A 19,475-nucleotide genomic window follows, 5' to 3' on the forward strand; every position below is an offset into this window, starting at 1 on the left:
CTTTGCTATAATCTGCTAAATACATACACATGATGCATCTGTATTTATTAAATTGATTTTTCTTATAGGAGCTACAAGTGTTTTCTAATGAATATGTGTCTTGCATACTGGATTCAACTAATAAAAAAACAATGTTATTATTTTTATTAGTTCTTTATCTTTTGACAATTCTTTTCTTTGTGAGGGTCAGAATGGGTTTGACTGTGACTGTAGTATATCCAGGCATATTTTTGAAAAAGGTAACTAGCATTAAAAAATGGAACATTAATGACCTTTTCTCCTTGTGATGAGTATTAATTCAAGTTTCAGAAGCAAATAAATAGGATGTCAGTTTTTTAAATGATGGCTTGGAATACATAGAATCCTACAGATTCAAGTATTTATATCTAGTATATCATCCCCAGTACCAGAAAAAGCTTTATCATTATTTTATCACAAAAAAAAGGATTAGAATTTGTTGACTATTATACACAAAGCCTTGGTTATGAAAATATGAACTGGGCTACTTGTTTCTTAGAGAGCTAAAGCCAGGCCACTTCTTTTCAGATTCACAAAGCCGTAGAAAAAGTTTTACAGCAAAATTTGAAGGATATATCTTTGAAGAGAACCACAGTGCTTCCCGTATTTAGTTTCTAATCTCTGTGGTGGTGTAATCAACACTTTTCTCTGTTCTTTGTTATCATTTTCCTTATCTTTCTTACTTTTGTATGCTTGTTATCTGTACTAGCATTCTCAGGTCTGTGTGTGTGTGTGTGTGTGTAGTCCGAGGGACTAGAACTCATTGTCACAAGAATTTTAATTTGACAACAATTTCTAAACCACATGACTTGGCAACTGGTATTTACAGCTCTGGAAATCCTAACAAAAAAATAATTAATAAAACCAATTGGTTGACCACAATTAGTAGATATTTAAAAATACAGAGAGAGGAAAGAACAATCTAAGTCAGTTCCCGAGGCTTCCTATAGCACTAGAAGCCCAAAAACGTTGTTCAGACGTTGTACTTGGCATTCGACCATCATGACCTGCCAAGAAAACAGTAATCTTACGGAAACGACATTTCTATCTAACCGGACTAACCAATCAGGACTACATGTCCGGGGCCCGGTGTCTTTCTCTAATCCTTCAGGGAAGAATGGTGTGTCCTAAAGAAAACACAATATATCCATTGTATGCATTAGCTTTACTACTTTGTCCCTACACTTTGCGTTCATTAATCTCTCGCCAAGAACCTAGCTCTCATTATTTTAAGAGCCACAATCTGTATTTGGGCAACTTAATAATAACATACTATCTCATACGAAAAACAAATCCTGTATATTCAATTAGTATCCCTAAATTTAGACTTGACAATAAAGATATAATAATTAGTCACATATGCACTATATCAATAGCCAGTTCTGCAGAAGATCATAAAGAGTTGTTGTCATTAGAGTGTAACGCAATCTTGTTGAATATTTTACTATTTATTGGCCTTCTTACACGTATCATGTATTTCTCTTTATTTTGCCTACTTATATTCCCAGAGTGTAACACCGCCAACTGGTAAGTAATTCCCATCCACTCTTTTTTGCAAAGCACATTAGAAAATATTTATGAAGAATATGTATCTTTAGGAACCAGATAAAGCAATTCCATGCCGGCAAAAAGGTCGCGATTTATGGTCCAGTAGAACCAAAATGTTGCCCCCACAACCAGAAAATGTCGTCTCTGTAAAGTTAGCGTCCAGACTGTCCCGCTAGGCTGTCTGTAAGGTTACCCAATAAATTTTGTATTTAATAACTAATTATACACTTCATTTTTCTCTTAAAACTAGAATCAATCAATAAATATATAGGTAAATATTAGACATATTTATTAATGCTGGTATTATTTTATGAAAAAGCTTTCTTTTTTATTGTAGTAAACACCACGAAGGAGTACATCCTCAATGTAATGAGGGCCCTTCTTGTATTGAAAGACCCTGAAGACAATGAAAAGTATGAACAAATCTTTCTCACCGACGAAGGCGTTTGGAATTTTTTAAAGGATGAAATAAATGAATTTGATAATGTGTGCACCTCCAAACAACTAGCCAAGTGGATAGCCAGCAGTAGAAATTGGAGACAGCTGGATATAAGAAGGCTAAACAATGTCTGCCCTAGAGGTAGAAACTTGTACCTCCTCAAAAGTCAATACAGAAGTATGCGTTATAATTTGATAAGTATCTCTCAAAGTCGAAAAACTCAATAGCTCAACCCAATATGATGTTAAAGCTTGGCAAGAATTCCCAAACTTCCAAATTTATAGAATTACTCGAATGTGATGGCACAATGGAAGGTAACCAAATATCAAAGCTTGTATTATAATTCAAATATAGTTTTCTTTTGCTCTTTTTTCATTTATTTCATTCATTTGATATGTTTGTATATGTATGGTTTGGTTGGCCGAGGACAAGTGTACCCATTATCTGAGTTGATTATTTCTGCGTTACCATGATTTTTTTTATTAGGAAGAATATTTCAGAGAACAAAAACTGAAGAATTTGATTCTTTGCTATTCATCATTTGTTTAAGCTTAAAGTATACAGTAAACGGGAAATGGTATAGGCCATCGGTCTTTGTCCTCTGCCAAAAGAACCATTTTTATAAAGAAAGTTTTGGAGTTACTTTTAGATTTTTCTTTGTTTTAAGCTCTAATTTAGGAAAAAGATTTTTTTTACAGAATCTGCTGGAGTTCCTCTTAACGCACACACACACACACACATGCATATATATATATATATAATACATGTGCGTACGGAAAGGACAAATAATTTCTGTCCCGCGTTTGATGGAAATTTATTGTAAGAAAGATCTATCAAAATGACGTCTTGGACATGCATTTCACTTTATAAGCATTGGACTTTAACAATGAACTTGACAAAGCAAATACAAACGAACAAACGAACAAACAAACAAAGCTGACCAAGTACAAGCCAAATAAGAGACAACAACAAAAAACAAGCACACATACAAACAAAGAAAGATAAATAGAGAATATATATATATATATATATATGTATGTATGTATTTACATTTATTTATTTTTTGATTGAATTTCATTGGATCTACAGATTCCCAGAAATTTTACCATAAAAGAATTAATCTTTTTTGGATCATGGGTGTATCGTTATCGATTAGCACACAAAGATGGCGATGTATTCTGACTAATGACGCATTTGAATATAGTTCAAGGAGATTTGTAACTATCGAATATAGAGAAACATGGAATTTATTTATTTCATAAACGCAGTGTAATGTATATATCCTGTGGCGCAATGCAGTCTTTACAATATGGTATATCTTGATATTTTTTACAAAGTACTGCGTTGATGCAAAAGGGATGCACAAATCGGCGTCACGGACCCCTTGTATATATTTCCCACACTTTGTAGAACCTCTGATGAGATTGAATGTGATCCATAATTATTATTGGAATGTCGATGCAAATGGGTTATATATATATTAAAATACAGAGAGTATCATTAAAGCGAATTAAGGAAAGATCAGTTGGAAAAAGAATAGTAATAAAGGTACTTATTAAAAGTAAAGGGAAAGGGCATGGTATTAGAGGTTGGGAAATAAGTGTGTGTATATGTGTATGTGCGTTGTGCGTTTGTATGTGTATATAGAGGTATTGTCAATATTATCTTTTTTTTTGTGGGTGAATTTCCAAAGGTTGTTGAAGGGCATGATCCGGCAATAACATAAACAACGTTTGTAAAGAAGGGATGGTTGGGCATACTACAATAAATGTGCTTGACTTGTAACTTCATTCAGGAGATCAATTGCCTTCTGAAGAGGTAAATGAAGACGCGGGTCGGCTCTGATGGTGATGAATACTCATGTTTTCTTCGCCTGTGCCATAATCACTGGGTTCGTCAACATGGTCTCGATAATAATCATGGGGTTGGATATCACTTTCGGTATACTGGTCATACATATCACTGCTTCCGTGATAAGAGTACTTGGAACGGTAGCTTCCATTGCTAATGTTGTCTAAATACTGGCTCTCGTTGGTGTAGGAATAGCCGTGGAACGCCTGCTGGACACTTTGGGTCAACAAGGCATCTTCATTGGGTGGGCTGAGGCGGGGAGTCATTTCCAAAAAGTCTCGGTCAAAGTTACTAAAATCTGTTTCGGATCTCACAAGCGGGACATAAGGGGGTCGGGTGCGCTTATAGAACACTTCGGACCAAGAAAGGGTATCAAAATAAGGATGGGATCGAATGGTGATGGGTCCTTCTGGACCGGCCCCGAGCCGATTGGCAGGATCGCGCTGTAAAAGACCACTGATGAAGTTGGCCGTCACGGGCTCAAAGTCTTCAGGAAATTCAAGTGGGTCCTCTACAATCCGATTGTACATCTCTGCATGTGTATCGGCCCAAAAGGGGGTAACACCTGTCAGCATTTCATATAGGATCGTCCCAAGACTCCAAAAGTCCACTGCAAATGCATAGTCTTCTCCCCGCAATAACTCGGGAGACAAATACTCTGCTGTCCCACAAAATGTGCGAGTTCGATGATCATCGTTATTAATTCCAGGTGTGAACTGCTTCGAGAGTCCAAAGTCAGTCAGGATAATATGGCCATCTGCTGCTAGCAATATATTCTCAGGTTTCAGGTCACGATAAAGAATCCCCAGTCGATGTAATTCTTGCAATCCCAACACAATCTCGGCCGTGTACAATCTGGCCCGGTCAGGTGTAAAGCGAGTGAATTTGGCTAGTTGTGTGGCTAGATCACCGCCGACATGGTAATCCAAGACTAGGAATAACTGGGATGCATCTTGAAATGAGTGGTGCAACTTGACCAAAAAAGGATGTCGTATGTGTGCAATGGTTGTAAGAATATTTCGTTCCATGCGTGTGTGTTCAACCTCACTTTGAGTAATCACCCATTCTTTACTGATGGCTTTAAGTGCCAACAGGCGAGAGGTACGCAAGTGCCGAACCAAAAGCACCTTTCCCATACAGCCCTTACCGAGCACCTTGATAAACTGAAAATCCTGAATGGTTACTCTTTGGGGTGGCAATGGGTCTTCATCTTCAATAATTCCTTCATCTGAGATTGACATTGGAGCACTATTGGAACGATCTTCAATCGTGCTGTACACAATCGAATCAGAGCGCATCGAATGCATCGACTCACTTGAGGCGGTGGAAAGTGATTCTGATGTGGATGAGGCAGGTTGCCATTCAAGTGGTGCCGGGGTAGGTGGCAGAATAGCTTGTGGCACAGTTGATTCCTGGATTTGGGTAGGAGGGTCCAATGAGAATACATCGTCTTGTGCAAGGATAGATTGTTGATTCTCTTGCCATTGACGGTTAACATAGTGTTGCACTCCATCTTTGGATCCCACACTGTCTTCGTCTCTCTGGGCTGACAAGAAATCTCGAAACAGAGATGATCGACTGATAAACGGATCGAGTGCGCATCTCCGCAAGTACCACTCGATCTTTTCAGAATTGGGCTTTACGTAACGTAGTTTCGACAGACTGAGTATGAAGGATCTCAGTGTACGGGCACGTTTACCGTCTACGCCTAGATCTGGTTCTGACAATGGAGGCAAGGAGAGTTTGCATTTGCGGTAATGCAGTTTGATCTATACCATTACTGTTTAGCTTTGAACACCTTTTTTTTACACTTCTTTTCTATTTTGTTTTTTGTTTTGTTTTGTCTTTTTATTATTTACTATAATGAATCTTCATTCGTAAATGGGTTTGACGATTAAAAATTTATTTATTTACCATCTTGTCAAATTCAACAAAGTCTGGAACGTATCGTATAAGTGACAAATTTTGGTGTTTGTCTTCAACAATCACATTAAATACCTAACAATAATAAACTTTAGCGATCTGTATTACGATTGATAAATACTCACGGTCAGGGCTTTGCGCACGCGTCGTTGTTTTTTGGAATCGTATTCATGAACCATCATTGTGGATTCGATGACGGCGATCTCGAGATGTTTTCCGTTTTCATGACTCAGAACACTACATGCCGATGACTCTGTGGATGGTGTGGACTGGACTGGACTGGTGGATGAGTCACGCATAGTCCTTGCTGGAAAGGTAATTTTTTAAAAGCAAAAAGTAAGGAATAAAAGGAGGAGAAGAAAGGGGATAGGGGGATAGGGGATAGGAAGACAAGACCCAAAAAAAAAAGGGGGGGGGAGAAGAAAAAAAAAAGAGAGAGAGGAGAGGAGGGGGTGAAGAGAGATTTGCCAATGAAAGTTAAGGATTATCCGAGTACTTGTACAGTAAAACATACAATATAATCTGGCAATGTTGGTCTGTCCCATCCTGTAGAATAATCATTTCCAATGCTATCTCGTCTCACATTTTGTTAGAAATATTACATATCTCCTAGCCACCTTTTCACTGGACGTAAAACAAAATAGAAAAAACCCAAAAGACATCATATAATCCCACATAATCCTCCAAACAAAGTTTAATTTCTCATTGTAATAATCAAAATCGAGACTTTATCAATAAATCTGAGCCTATCAATAACTTCACACAAACAAAAACAAAACAAAAAACACTATACAAGTCGCATAATTCAAAAAAATATAAGGCTCATTTTTGGGATAAAAGATTTTCAGAGTTTTTTTTTATATATTTAAACAAACAAATGTTGTAATTTTCTCTTTTGCCCTACTCATTCAGAGAACTTTAATAAATCTGAGCCTGTCACAGCTCCATACAAACAAACAAAAAATATATATTTAAACAAAAAGTTGAGTATACATTATAAAAAAAATAGTGTCAGAATGTTTACTAGATTAATAACCTAAGAATACTTTTCTGTGCTGTTTATTTGAAACGAAAATCCATTCATAACTGTTAGGAACTCTTAAAAATGCGACTCGTTTTCTCGAATTGTGCGACTTACAAATGTGTTTTACTGTATTTTTCATTATTAGAGGTGTAGACCTGTGGAAAATTCAAATCAATCTTAGAGTATGCCCAAATAAGGTAATTCGGGTTTTTAAGTCTTCTCAGGATTTGTAAACACCGAACAAATGGGAGGGCACTTATAGCAAATTTTGAGGGGAAAAATCGATAAAATTACAATTAATTTAGACAAATCTTAAAAGTGCATATTCTGAAGTTAAACATATTTAATCTAAGCGAAACAAATTCGACAAACATGGTAGTGGATAAATTGCCACAAGTCCTTTCTCTCTCTCTCTCTATTTATTATCATTATTATTATTTATGTTTATGTGTACTTGCTATATAAATTCTATTATAGGTGGAATAAGTCTTTAGGTACCACTTGTGTAAGAACTCTAAACAAATTCCTGGCGATTTGTAGTAATCTTTGTTACTTCACCAATTGAATTAAATCAGCCTCTTGCAAGTACGCTAATATTAGGGGGACGACATTTTCAGGATGGGGCACTACCTTTTTGATGGGAAACGTTGTTTTGATTTTACCGGACCACAAATTGTGACTTGCTGTCCGGTATTAAATAATTATATCTGGTCCCTAAGGATTCATACTTATCATAATAAAGATACTTTTATACAAGGCAGGTTAATAGCTTTTTCTACGCTTCTTTCCTCTATTTAATTATGTCTTTTCCTTCTCCACTCATGCGTATTAGCTCACTAAATTGCTCCCAAACTTTGTGCATTCATCAAACTGTCTCCAGGCATATACCTCTCCTTCTTTAGGAGGCACGACCTGTTTTTGGGCAAAATGATAATAAAAAATCTTCTCATATAAAAAAGTAGCTTTGACTAAATATAAAAGCGTTGTTTTATATATATAATTCTATACTTAAAGTTTTATACTATATGTAATAAATTAACTGATATATATATAGAATAATAAAAAACTATCTAACATGTTACTTCAAGACATTATATCCTAATAGAAAATGTCGTGCCCTACCCTGGAAACGTCGTCCCCCAAAAGTCACGACTTTTCATATCTTGCCTATCGAAAAAATACCTTATAAAATTTGAAATTTCTTTACTAAATACTTTATTAGGCTTATAATATCCTTTAATGTAATAAACATTACCTTTTGTTAATACTTATTTAAGATAAACACTAATAAAAACTGCTAAATCTTCTTCAGAAAAGAAAAACAAAGTCGCAAAAATGTCTGAGAATACATATAGTATTAATTAATTTTGCATATATTAAAAAGTATATCTAATAATTGTAGAATAAATGTAGTTTACATTAAAAAAAATATATATTAGATAAAGTGACAGCTACTTAGAGTCATAATTAATAGTTAAACACTAATAAGTTTACTTCTTACTATAATTATGATATAATATTATAAGGCAAAGAAGCAAAAATAGAATCAACTTATTATACAAAAATGGTAACTAAAATCGAGTATTTGTAAGATATAAGATTTATTTGGCTCCCGTCAACAAATCACATACCTGTGGCTGCTAATGAGTCATATTTTCACGATTTAACTTGAGACATAAATCATATGTTTTCATTTTGTGTGATTTAAGTGGAAAAGATTATAATCCATATAATTTGCATTTTTTTCAAAAACTTTCATAATGGATATAAAGGTAATGAAGCCTTTTATGCCTAAGAAAGTTTGCATAGAAGTTAAGCGAATATATATTTACAAAATTCATGTTTTTATTTTTTATTTTTTATTTTTATTTCTTCTGTAAAAACTCTTTCTATCATTTCCTTACAACATGTACATGAGATATTTTATCAAAAATACAAAAAAATGAAAAATATTCATATAAGACCAAAAAAAGTTTTTAATTACATATATTCAGATAACATATGAATCCAGTAAAAGTTTCATAGAAAACAAATGAGAAAAAAGTGATTCTACAAGCAAATACAATATTTTATTTTATTGAAAAAAAGCAAATTTTTGAGATATTACGTTAGTTTTCTCATGATCGACCCTTTCAATTCAACTAAAAATCCTAGAACCCATACATATATCTATACACTACTTGGATCCAAAGTTATAGAGAGCCAAGTCTTGAATTGATGAAATAAATAGATGCAAATGCATAATATAACATATTCGAAGATAGTTTGGCTCTATCTGTGTAACATCACCCGACATTTATGCTTTTTAATTCGCTGGATATATGTGTAACTCGTAGGGTAAAGTACTTCCCACGAATGATTTCTATGAAAAAACAGAGCGGAGATTCATTTAACCCACAAGTGATAGATAGCTTATGTTGACGCAAAGAAACAAATTGATAAGATTTATAAAGGTAAAAAAAAAGATCGTTTAGCTAATAAAATATAAGAGTAAATGAGTATATAAATAATAAGTTGTCTAGCTAATGAAGTATAAAGAAAAATATAATAAAAATAAAAGAAAAAAAGAAGAAAAAAAGATTATGTTATAGTGAGATCAACATGTTCCTCTTGATCGGAAAGAAAAGAGAACATCGCATTTCTACGATCATACTTATTGAACTCTTTAAACTTGTTCCAGTAAGTATCAAAGTTGTCGGGAATCTGGTTTCTGACACAACCCAAAAAGAATAACTCAGGAATGGTTGGCCATTTCCTTGAGACATTGCGGGAGAGGTGTACTGTTGTCCAGTGGTTATTGTTAACATGATTGAAAATCAGAGGTTGTTGATGTTTTGATATGTTTTTGGGAAGGGTGAAGGGAAGGAACGATACGGAAGGGGTGTTGGGGTTGTCTGAGTAGACGCAGACTGGTCGCTTATAGGTGTCCGCAGCTAGTTGAGCACAGTCGGATGCGCTAAACCACATACTGGCATCTAAACACGCTGGGATGAAGTTGGAGTTGGAGTTGGTGATGCAGATATCAGAACCATGCTTTATAATGTCTTCTAATTGCTTGACATCGGTTCCAAACGTGCTGGCGTAAATGCTGTTGTATTTTGGAAGGGTAGCAAGCATATCTCTTTTCACAAGAGGGAACTTTTCTTGATCTTTATAGATCAAATGGGCAAGGACCCGAAAACCACACCATCCATCAGCAGTAGGGTTAAACCCACCCTTAACGTCATCGACTATCTCATGAGAGACAGGAAAACCGGGCTGGAATTTAACCCTCTTGCCAACAGAGGTGCGATAGTCATATTGGTAATCTTCTTGAGCTGTAGCGGGTCTTTTAAACCCTATTTCTTTTGTGGCATCGACTAAAGAGCATATAAGTATACAACGATATTTCTCTTTATGGATTCAATTACACTGAAAAATGAGAAAGAATATTACCTGGGTCGAGAGGCTCTTGTTTTATTTTTTTTGTTTTGTTTTTGGTGGCATCGACTAAAAAGCATATTAGTATAAGGTTAGATTCCTTTTCATGAATTCAATTACACTATAAAATAAAAGCACATATTACCTGGGTCGAGAGGCTCTTTTTTAATTTGTTTTATTTTGTTTTTGGTAGCATCGACTAAAAAATGTATGTAAATATATGACAAGATTCTTTTTCATAAACTCAATTATATGTAAAATAAAAAAGCATCTTACTTAGGTCGAGAGGCTCTTTTTTGCTTTTGTTTTGTTTTTTGTTGTTTTTCGTTTTTTGTGTAGCTGCAGGCTTTCCATCTCTTGTTCTAGCTCTTAACCTAACCATTGCCTTAAGGCCGGCCTAGTATTTCAAGATACATATTAGTACTTTGTTATGTTATATTTTTTTTATCTTACATGACCAGACGAAACACTGATCTTCCTCCAGTTTGCCCGACCAAAGTCTTTGGGAAGGTATTTGGGACGTGCACCACCCTTTCTTCTGCCAGGATATTTATTTTTTTCTGGGGCTTGAAAGTTAATCGAAGGGTGCCCAGTTTTGCCTTCGAATTCAGAAGTAACCTTCTTGATCTTTTGAAGGAGGTTGGCCACTTGCTGGCTGCCCTCACAAGAGCGGAAAAGAGCCTCAAGCTTTACAATCTCTTGCATCCACTCTTCTGGCCTCTCGGCAATTACGTGCGCTGTACAACTTTCTTCGAAAGATGTCTCTTTTAGAACAGGGTTTATGATCCATCTTTCAGGAACATCATCAAGGGTGAGCTCCCTTCCAGCTGGCAGCGAGTGTCTGCAGGGCAAGTCGAACTCAAACCTGTTTTTGCAATGACAAAATTCATCGTCTCTATTGATCAAGCGAAGTTCTTGATCAATAACAAGCAATGCTCTCTTAGAGACTTTCATAAAAAGCCTGGAAAGCTGCTTGTTGCGGCCAACCAAGACATCAACAGTTGTCGATTCCCTGATTTTTATAGCATTGAAGTCTCTTTCGAGCCTGTCTACATAGGAGTTGATAGCTTCAAATGCAAGCCCCAAAGACGAAATTGCTGATATCCCTCTTTTCAAAGCTTGGTGTGCGCTCTTGACTCTCTGGGTAGTTGTACACCCAAAATGCATTTGCTGGCTGGTCAGGTATCCTGCCCACTTCTCCTGGCACTTTATCCATCTTTCGGCAAAGTAAACCGATGCATCTACCTTGGACCCTCCTTCGTCTACTTCGCAACCAGAAGATATTGCATTGAACTTCATCAACGCAACCTCGAAATCCCTTCTGGTACTGCTGCGAATCATGGAGTTCACATACTCCATAAGGACCTCTTTCTCTGCAACTGACTTGAGTTTTCCAGCGAAGGCTTTCTCAACGCTATTCAACATATGCCAGTAGCATAGCAATTTAACATTTTTTGGGAATACAATGTCAAGTGCATTCATTAAGGCCATACATTTGTCTGTTACAAATAGAGAACTGCTTTTCTTATTCTCAAAAACAAGTGCCTTGAGCTGCTCAAGGAACCAAACGTAGGTCTCCTGTTTCGCATTCGAAACCCAGGCGAAGGCAATGGGAAACGATTTAAGAGTGTCTCCCCCGAGGTTATGGACACCTTCCACGCATACAAGAGGCATTTCCAAATTATTGGTTGAGTAGGTGGCATCGACGGCCATGACTTCTGGGAAGCGACGGGTTCTTTCTAGCATCTTTGGGTGCGAGAAAAATACTCTTTCAAGAGATCCATATTTGCCGGCGTCATAGCGTACAAGATATCCCTTAGCTTCCATGGTTTTAACGAGTTCAGTACCTGCATCCTGAGAAGTGGAAGCAGTAGCACGAGCAAAAGCAGCCTTGATATTGTTGATGTCATTCACATACAACTTATGGCTGACATTATCCTCTTCATTGATCGCCTTTTGGATCTCACGAGTCTTGGTTTTGGTCTCAACAAGCTTCATAATTTCCCTAGCATCATCGACAGTAACCTTTGACAAACGACCTTTCAAGGTAGATTCCAGGCAGTCATCATCAAGAGGGTGATTGTGGTAGCCTTCAATCTCATTGGTGGCTTTCAAAAGAAGATATCCTTTAGCGGCCTTCTTGTATGATATTTTCAAGAGATAGGGGCATCCAGTCTTTCCACTAGACGGAATTCTCTTGCGTTCGCTGTCTTCAATATTCCGTGTGTTCTTATAATGACCGCCCTTGGCACACTTCAAATACACTCGAGTTGGTTTACTATCTCTAGTTACAAGTGCAAAATTGTTGGCAAGTGCATATTCCTGCATCTTTGAAATTGCCATTGTCATGTCACTGTAACCATTAACTGGTGAGACAGGAAGAGGTTGTTGGACAGGATAATGTTCCTTTCCATTGAAAAAGCGGATTTCTTTATTGATAGGATTCATATTGAAGTGATTTCTAGAGAATACTTATTAACATCATGATTTCTAATTGCTAATCTGCAATGAGCAAAGTAATCTCTTTACTATCTCCGAGAAAAAATAATATTTTTAAGTGCAATTGATTAGTAGCTCTTACGAGATGAGTATAGAATAGAAAAGAAGGTTTTCTATTTAAATATTAAGAATTTCAGGACACATCGTTTTGCCCTGAAGGATTGGAGAAAATACCTCGGACCTCGGACAAGTAGTCACAAAGAATTAGTCCGGCAAAAAAAAGGTAGTGCCCCATCCTGAAAATGTCGTCCCCGTAAGATTGCTGAATAACCAATAAATAGATTGCTGCGATATTCTAATCAGAAACAGCAAGATTAAAGAAGAATAGATCCGTTCAAAGGTTGGTAATCACTTGATAAATTAGTTTTTTTTTTAATGCTTGCGTCATTTTTGTTTTACCAGTTTATGAGTTTCTGGTTTGTACATTTATCATTATAGCTTTAAAGATGTGTTCTCTACCCCCTTTTATGTCGGATATCAAAAGGACCAACCATTTTTAAAGGACCCTGTACAATCAGAGCCAGTTAATGTCATGCCGGCGGTCATTGGCAAGTAAATCAAATAAGACCCTATTTTGGGTTGGGAGAGAAATCCGACCAAGACCGCATGATAAGCATACGCAACGCATTTCATAAAGTATTAAAGAAATAGTCACGTCTTATCAACTGCTGTACGTCAGTTGACCTCGAACAAATCTTATTAAATAGCTGACACTTCAACACATCCATTTCATCTCACTTCTCTCTTTCTTTCCCAAATGCGTTTTTCGATTATTGCCAGTGTTCTCTTGATCGCCTCTAGCGTCTCTGCCGGTCCTGTCTGGTCCAACCCATCCTCCTCAAACTTGGCCCCACTTTATGTGTCCAATGAAGCAGAGACAGTATCAGATTCATACATTGTCGTTCTCAAGGATCATTTAACTGCAAACCACGTCGAACAACATGCAAACTGGCTCCAGTCCATGGTCAAGACCAAGGATCGTGATCTGTGGCTTAATGAAGACCGTCAATCAAACACTATCCGCCATGTGTATGAGACCCCATCTATCAGAGGATATTCTGGTACCTTTGACAACCACATTCTCCACCAGATTCGTCAATCAGATGATGTAAGTTAAGTTTTATTTGTAGTGAACATTCTCTGATAAAATATCTAGGTCGCATTTGTTGAAAGAGATTCGATGGTCTACGCAAGTGAGCTCCAGCGCGATGCCCCCTGGGGTCTTGCCAGAGTTAGTCACAGAGAAGGACTGACCTTAGAAAACAAATCAACATATGACTATTCCAGCCAAGGTGGCGAAGGCATCAAGGTCTACGTAATTGATACCGGTATCAATGTCGACCATGCCGACTTTGAAGGCCGTGCAACCTGGGGAAAAACTGTCCCACGCGGTGATCCTAATGCAGATGGAAATGGCCATGGTTCTCACTGTGCTGGAACTATTGCAGGAAAGCGTTTTGGTGTCGCCAAGAAGGCTGAGCCTGTTGCTGTAAAGGTACTCCGATCTAATGGCTCCGGTACCATGAGCGATGTCATTAGTGGTGTTGACTGGGCTACAGGCGAACATATCAAAGCAGGAACTGCGGCAAAGAAGGCCGGAAAGACATTCAAGGGTTCCGCTGCCAATATGAGTCTTGGTGGTGGTCGCTCTCCATCTTTGGACCGATTCGTTAATGCTGTAAGTAAAATTGGTTCCCTTTATAACTTGATTCTATGTATTGACTATTTTGTTCAGGCGGTCGAGGAAGGTATTGTATTTGCTGTTGCCGCTGGTAACGATAACAGTGATGCATGCGACTACTCGCCTGCTGCAGCAGAGCTTGCCATCACAGTTGGCGCATCTACACTTTACGATGATCGTGCCTATTTCTCAAACTACGGTCCTTGTGTTGATGTCTTTGCACCCGGAATGAACATATTGTCTGTATGGAAGGGCGGTAAGAATGCTGTCAATACCATCTCGGGTACTTCCATGGCATCCCCTCATGTGGCAGGTCTGGCTGCCTACTTCCTCAGTCTCGAGGAAGGACCTGTGACCCCCAAGGAAATTAAAGACAAGATTCTCCAGTTGGCTACCAAGGATGCCTTATCTAAGATCCCCAAGGACACACCCAACCTTTTGATTTACAACAACTACAAGCCTGATGAGTTCACCACCCAAGGTCTCAAGGCAATCTTGGGCGATATCTAAATACCTAAGCTCCCCTTATCTTTCTCTTTCTATTTTTTTTGTTTCTACTTTTTTGTTTCTACTTTTCCTATATCTGATTCTCTTGTTCATATTTCCAGTATAAATGAATCTTTGTAGCTTTTCATCCAATTCAATTCAATTCAATTCAATTTCCATAAACGCAATATTTCTTTGTTTTTGTTTTTTTAACAAGTCTACATAGGGGTGGTGAAAAAGGTCTTTAGGTGATCATCCATAGGCCGCGCTTTGTTCAAATACTCTTTCATTGATTGATTGGCTAGAAATTAAGGGATATATTTTAATTAGTTTCGCAAATTCATTGTGAGATTGTGCAATCAAACAAACAAATAAGCAAACAAACAAACAGAACACAAAAACAAAAAACAAATAAGCAAATAACAAATAACAAAGACTGTTTTCTCACTTACCTTTTGAGTCTTGTTGACGCAGAGCATAATATGCAAAGCTAAGTTCCTCCCAAGTCAGACGGCCCGAGCCACCCGTTTTATTTACGGGCTCAATGTTAGAGCTACAGATAAGGTCATATTCTTCAGCCGCGTAAGCCGCTTCCAACCAACGCGATATCCACACCTGGCGTTGGGGAGTCAAGGGCATTGCTACCAGTGTCTCCATAGCTTCTTCTAAACGACTGGGGATGCATTTTTGAACATGACGAAGAGCAAGGAATTCCCGCTCAGCTGTGGTCAGATCTAAACATTCTTTGGCCACAGAGGGATCCAAGAATTCATTTGCGAGCTGAGTAGCCGTAGGTGCATCTCCGAGTGACTCGATTTTCAGGCACAAACTCACAGGAAGGCGAGGATAGATTGGTAATAAAGCATGTACTACGTCCACACCATAATCTACACTGTCCACCAGAGCAGGATACACAGCCTGTCGGGTGACCCATTCCAAACAATCATAGGCCTGTTGAATAGCAAGAGTTTGGGGTGTAGTAACTATTGACACTACAGACAGTAGCAATCTATGTCGAACTTGGATAATGAATTTGGCCGTATCTGGTCTCCACAAATTGAACCATGGGCTCTTACTGGCGAGATTAGTATTAGGAGATACAAGAACATGTACTAGTGAGCGAAGTGCGACCACCGTGGCAGGTGAAGTAGGTGTCTTTAGTCCCAATGAGCTAAGATCAGAAATTGGACTAGTGTAGGTAGTACGCAACATCTCCTGCAGCTTCTCAGGATCGGTAGGTGGTTGCTGGAATAAAGAAGCCAATTCCTGTCTTGAGGGAGTATCGATCTCATGGTCAGCAACTACATCCTCAAGAGGACTAAAACATTCAGCCATCAAGGAGTCTTCTTTTTGCTTGGTGTGGTAGAGGAATGATGCCTCGAGATAAGATAGTGGGAACACGGACCCAACTGACGTAGCACTTGCCAGTACTACTGTACCATCCTTCAAATATCTAACAGCATCAAATGTGTTGGTGGAACATGTTGGCATGACTGTTCTCCATCGTGGGTGAAATAATCCTTTGTCTGCTGCTGACCACCTCACTGTGCGCACTGCTGAGCGGTCATCTTTGGCATGTTTCCACAATCCCACCAATTCAAAATCAAGTGTTGTTTCATGAATACGAACGTCCATGTCCAAAAGTGTATCTTTTGAAGGATGTGGTACAGTCTGGGTTAACTCCATCAATATACTGTCTTTTGGAAGAGTGTAGACCAGAAAACAAGGTACTCCAATATCACTGTAAACTACCAATGTCAATCCACCTCCTGTAGGCACTAGAACCATTTTCGGATGTTCTGCAAAAGAAGCAAGAGAGTTAAGAGAATCTGCGCGCCTTTCGTTGGGTAATCCACCAGGAAAAGATTCCAGAACATCAGGTTCTTCGGGATACTCAAGTTTTCCATCTTCTTGAAGCCATGGCAATGGTTGAGCTATTTTCTGGAGCGCAGAAGGTCCGGAAACACATACTTCAAGGCGTCTATCTTTGCGTAAAGCAATAGATACCTCTTCTTGAGCATTTTTACGGTGGCTTGCTAAGATCATAGCATGTTTTTGGCTAGCTTTATCTGTTCCTTCTGCTGCTTGCCATCCAATCCAAGATCCGAACGATTGGAACGCCAACAGTGGCCAAAATGTGTGTTTTGATTCTGATTTGTATTCACACCAAGATTTGTCTGTTTATAGATAATATACAATAAGCATAAACATTTTCAACATTTTTTTATTTTATTCTTATATATAAAGTTAAGTTGCAGATTTGATGTCTGGGATCTTAACCTGCCTTTGTAAATCGTTTGAATATGTTGTGCGGATGGCAATACTGCAGGTTTGTATTGTAAATAGACGCGTGTTCCGTCTTCGCCTGCAAGGGACACTAACCCTTCATCGGTGACAGAAAATGTTAGTGGTGCGGTGTGTCGAAAAGATTGAATTGTGTGTACTATTGTTGATTTCGCTGTCATTGTTCCAGCCCAAATTTCATTTGGAGGTAACTCTTGACGGATCAGACGGCCATCGAGTGTCAAGAGCCAACATACAGTGTTTGGTGTGGTGGTAATGATAATAAGATGCAAGAGTCGTACATGGTACTCGATGTTAACGACGCGTTCAGGTTGTGTTGTGCCAAGTAGGCGAAGTTGGAGGGTGGTATTGTTGTTAATTAGTTGAGTGTGGAGTAAGGTATTGTCACTCAAAGGTTTGAGACTTGTGACAGGCTGTAAAGTCGACTCTTGCTTTATGGAATTTAGTTGGCTGTTTTGAGAAAGAGGCTGAGAGTAAACAATGGCATCGTTTGCAGACACGAGGTCTTTAGAGACCAAATAAGTCCACGCAGGCTTAAAAGGAGCCATTTGATATATAATATATAGAAAGGTGACAACAAGAGAATAAAGGCAAGAAAAAGGGGTTGAAGTGAAGCGGGAGAAAAAGGGACCAAACAGTCACGCCCGTCAAAGAGATCAAAAAAAATAGAATAAAAAAAAATATTAGGATTTTTATATATATATATAAATATAAGAAATAATTATTTCTTACAAAAAAGGAAAAGAAGGATTAAAATGGAGGAGAGGAAGGGGGTGGGGGGGAAAGGATAGAAGAATAAGTTTAATCATTAAAGTATTAAAATACTGAAGTCTTTGTGACGAGACTCTTATAAAGGCAGATATGTTTCTCCCTTGTAGTTTAAATAAATATATATATAAAAGAAATTGAAGTGGCCAATTCACTTCAAATCTAATCTTTTTCCTGTATATCATTAGCTTCTGAATCTAAGGTGGAAGACCGAGGTTTACCGAGTGCGATACGATCCCGGAGCCAGTGAAAGAAGAACTGGATAAAGAAGATGACGACTATTCCGATTGCTACTGCAAAATACCACAAGGCAGTAAATCGGCCGTTGGACCAATCAAGGAAAGGATATACCCACCAACCAGTACTATAAATATAGAAATGTAAATATCTGTATGCTAAGAAAGCACGCATTTATATTTACAGTAAAGCTTACCTTGCATGAATAATGAATGACAAGAACATGTAAAGAATTACAGTGCAAAGTACAGTTATTACTTGTCTAATAAAGAACTTCACACGGCCAAAAATCATATCAGTCATCATCAGGAAGAACGATACAGCATGAACAGAGCCAGTCAGCCACCAATTGAGAGGTGTTGCTCCATCTATAAAGATAATTTGATTAGGTTAATTTAAATTGAATTCAATTCAATTCAATTCAATTAATATATATATATATATATAATTATCCTCTTACCTTCAAGCATAGTGCCTGCCAAAAGACTCCAATAGACAACGGGTGTGACGATGCTTGTGAGATTAAAAAATAAAATAAAAATAAAAAATTATAGGTACAGGTATTACACACAAGTCTTAATTAATTAGATCAAATACATAAAAATATATTACTTGAATGTAACAACAGTGTGATATAGCCAGACATATAGATAATTTATCCAGGCTGGTTGATCAAGGAAAGAAGATGGGCGATGAGGAGATTGCATCAAGTAACGAACATGATGCACTACTGATGTCTAGGTAATGAAAATTTTAGGGATCAACAAATATTTAATAGGTAAATAAACGCCCACCCACCCACACACCCACATACATATACTCATATATATATATATATATATATATATATGTATGTATGTATGTATGTGTATGTATATGTATAAACTTACCACGATATAAGCATGAAGACCAACAAATGTTAGGGTGGTAAAATATCCAAAAAATCGAGAGCCACCGCCCTCTGCTGCGCTTACACCAAGATCAGTCCATATAACTATGGTTGTGTAGAGAAGAATTGGAACGCGAATCAACAAGAATGTCTTTGAAGAGACCCAATATGAAGTCACTGCCTGTTCAGGAACAAATTGATCAAAACCAAACCAGCGAATGATTTTTGAATTTGATTCCTGAAGACGTTGGTCCTCATAGTTGTTTGTTCTTTTTGCCATCGAAAGAAGAGAGAGAGAGAATGTTGGAATAAGAAGAAGAGAAAAAGGAAATTTAAGAGTGGAGGGATCTTATATTAGTAACCATGGATCAATACAATAAATATATAT

At 37.6% G+C, this 19,475-nt stretch overlaps 7 protein-coding genes across 7 annotated transcripts; 3 read left to right on the forward strand and 4 right to left on the reverse strand.

Moving 5' to 3' along the window:
• Positions 1-1,020: 1,020 nt before the first annotated feature.
• PHYBLDRAFT_65638 (hypothetical protein) lies at positions 1,021-1,716 on the forward strand (the record flags this gene model as incomplete). The annotated part of the gene is made up of 3 exons (XM_018441501.1): positions 1,021-1,138; positions 1,395-1,545; positions 1,617-1,716. 3 exons carry the CDS (start codon positions 1,021-1,023, stop codon positions 1,714-1,716), a joined length of 369 nt encoding a protein of 122 aa, XP_018290353.1.
• A 219-nt stretch (positions 1,717-1,935) lies between these two features.
• PHYBLDRAFT_78137 (hypothetical protein) lies at positions 1,936-3,978 on the forward strand (the record flags this gene model as incomplete). The annotated part of the gene is made up of 5 exons (XM_018443333.1): positions 1,936-2,182; positions 2,233-2,319; positions 2,492-2,582; positions 2,786-2,824; positions 3,653-3,978. 5 exons carry the CDS (start codon positions 1,936-1,938, stop codon positions 3,729-3,731), a joined length of 543 nt encoding a protein of 180 aa, XP_018290354.1. The 3' UTR covers positions 3,732-3,978.
• Positions 3,979-4,041: 63 nt separating this feature from the next.
• On the reverse strand, positions 4,042-6,142 carry PHYBLDRAFT_125462 (hypothetical protein; the record flags this gene model as incomplete). The annotated part of the gene is made up of 4 exons (XM_018429044.1): positions 5,905-6,142; positions 5,771-5,854; positions 5,172-5,625; positions 4,042-5,104 (listed from the first exon to the last, which is right to left on the reverse strand). Coding segments are annotated over exons 3-4 (1,110 nt in total), but the record flags the coding sequence as incomplete, so codon positions are not given.
• A 3,241-nt stretch (positions 6,143-9,383) lies between these two features.
• On the reverse strand, positions 9,384-10,928 carry PHYBLDRAFT_169454 (hypothetical protein; the record flags this gene model as incomplete). The annotated part of the gene is made up of 5 exons (XM_018436075.1): positions 9,384-10,162; positions 10,239-10,292; positions 10,369-10,422; positions 10,500-10,620; positions 10,677-10,928. 5 exons carry the CDS (start codon positions 10,926-10,928, stop codon positions 9,384-9,386), a joined length of 1,260 nt encoding a protein of 419 aa, XP_018290356.1.
• A 2,551-nt stretch (positions 10,929-13,479) lies between these two features.
• PHYBLDRAFT_146518 (hypothetical protein) lies at positions 13,480-14,913 on the forward strand (the record flags this gene model as incomplete). The annotated part of the gene is made up of 3 exons (XM_018431663.1): positions 13,480-13,830; positions 13,879-14,400; positions 14,458-14,913. The coding sequence occupies 3 exons, from the start codon at positions 13,480-13,482 to the stop codon at positions 14,911-14,913; spliced, it is 1,329 nt and encodes a 442-aa protein (XP_018290357.1).
• Positions 14,914-15,107: 194 nt separating this feature from the next.
• Positions 15,108-17,741, reverse strand: PHYBLDRAFT_146519 (hypothetical protein; the record flags this gene model as incomplete). Its single annotated transcript, XM_018431664.1, has 4 exons — positions 15,108-15,190; positions 15,342-17,066; positions 17,170-17,266; positions 17,334-17,741. 4 exons carry the CDS (start codon positions 17,739-17,741, stop codon positions 15,108-15,110), a joined length of 2,313 nt encoding a protein of 770 aa, XP_018290358.1.
• Positions 17,742-18,123: 382 nt separating this feature from the next.
• On the reverse strand, positions 18,124-19,367 carry PHYBLDRAFT_146520 (hypothetical protein; the record flags this gene model as incomplete). Its single annotated transcript, XM_018431666.1, has 5 exons — positions 18,124-18,325; positions 18,395-18,566; positions 18,659-18,711; positions 18,811-18,935; positions 19,089-19,367. 5 exons carry the CDS (start codon positions 19,365-19,367, stop codon positions 18,124-18,126), a joined length of 831 nt encoding a protein of 276 aa, XP_018290359.1.
• Between the last annotated feature and the right edge of the window lie 108 nt (positions 19,368-19,475).

The sequence above is a fragment of the Phycomyces blakesleeanus genome (assembly GCF_001638985.1).
Source record: "Phycomyces blakesleeanus NRRL 1555(-) unplaced genomic scaffold PHYBLscaffold_13, whole genome shotgun sequence".
Classification (NCBI taxonomy): Eukaryota; Fungi; Mucoromycota; class Mucoromycetes; order Mucorales; family Phycomycetaceae; genus Phycomyces; species Phycomyces blakesleeanus.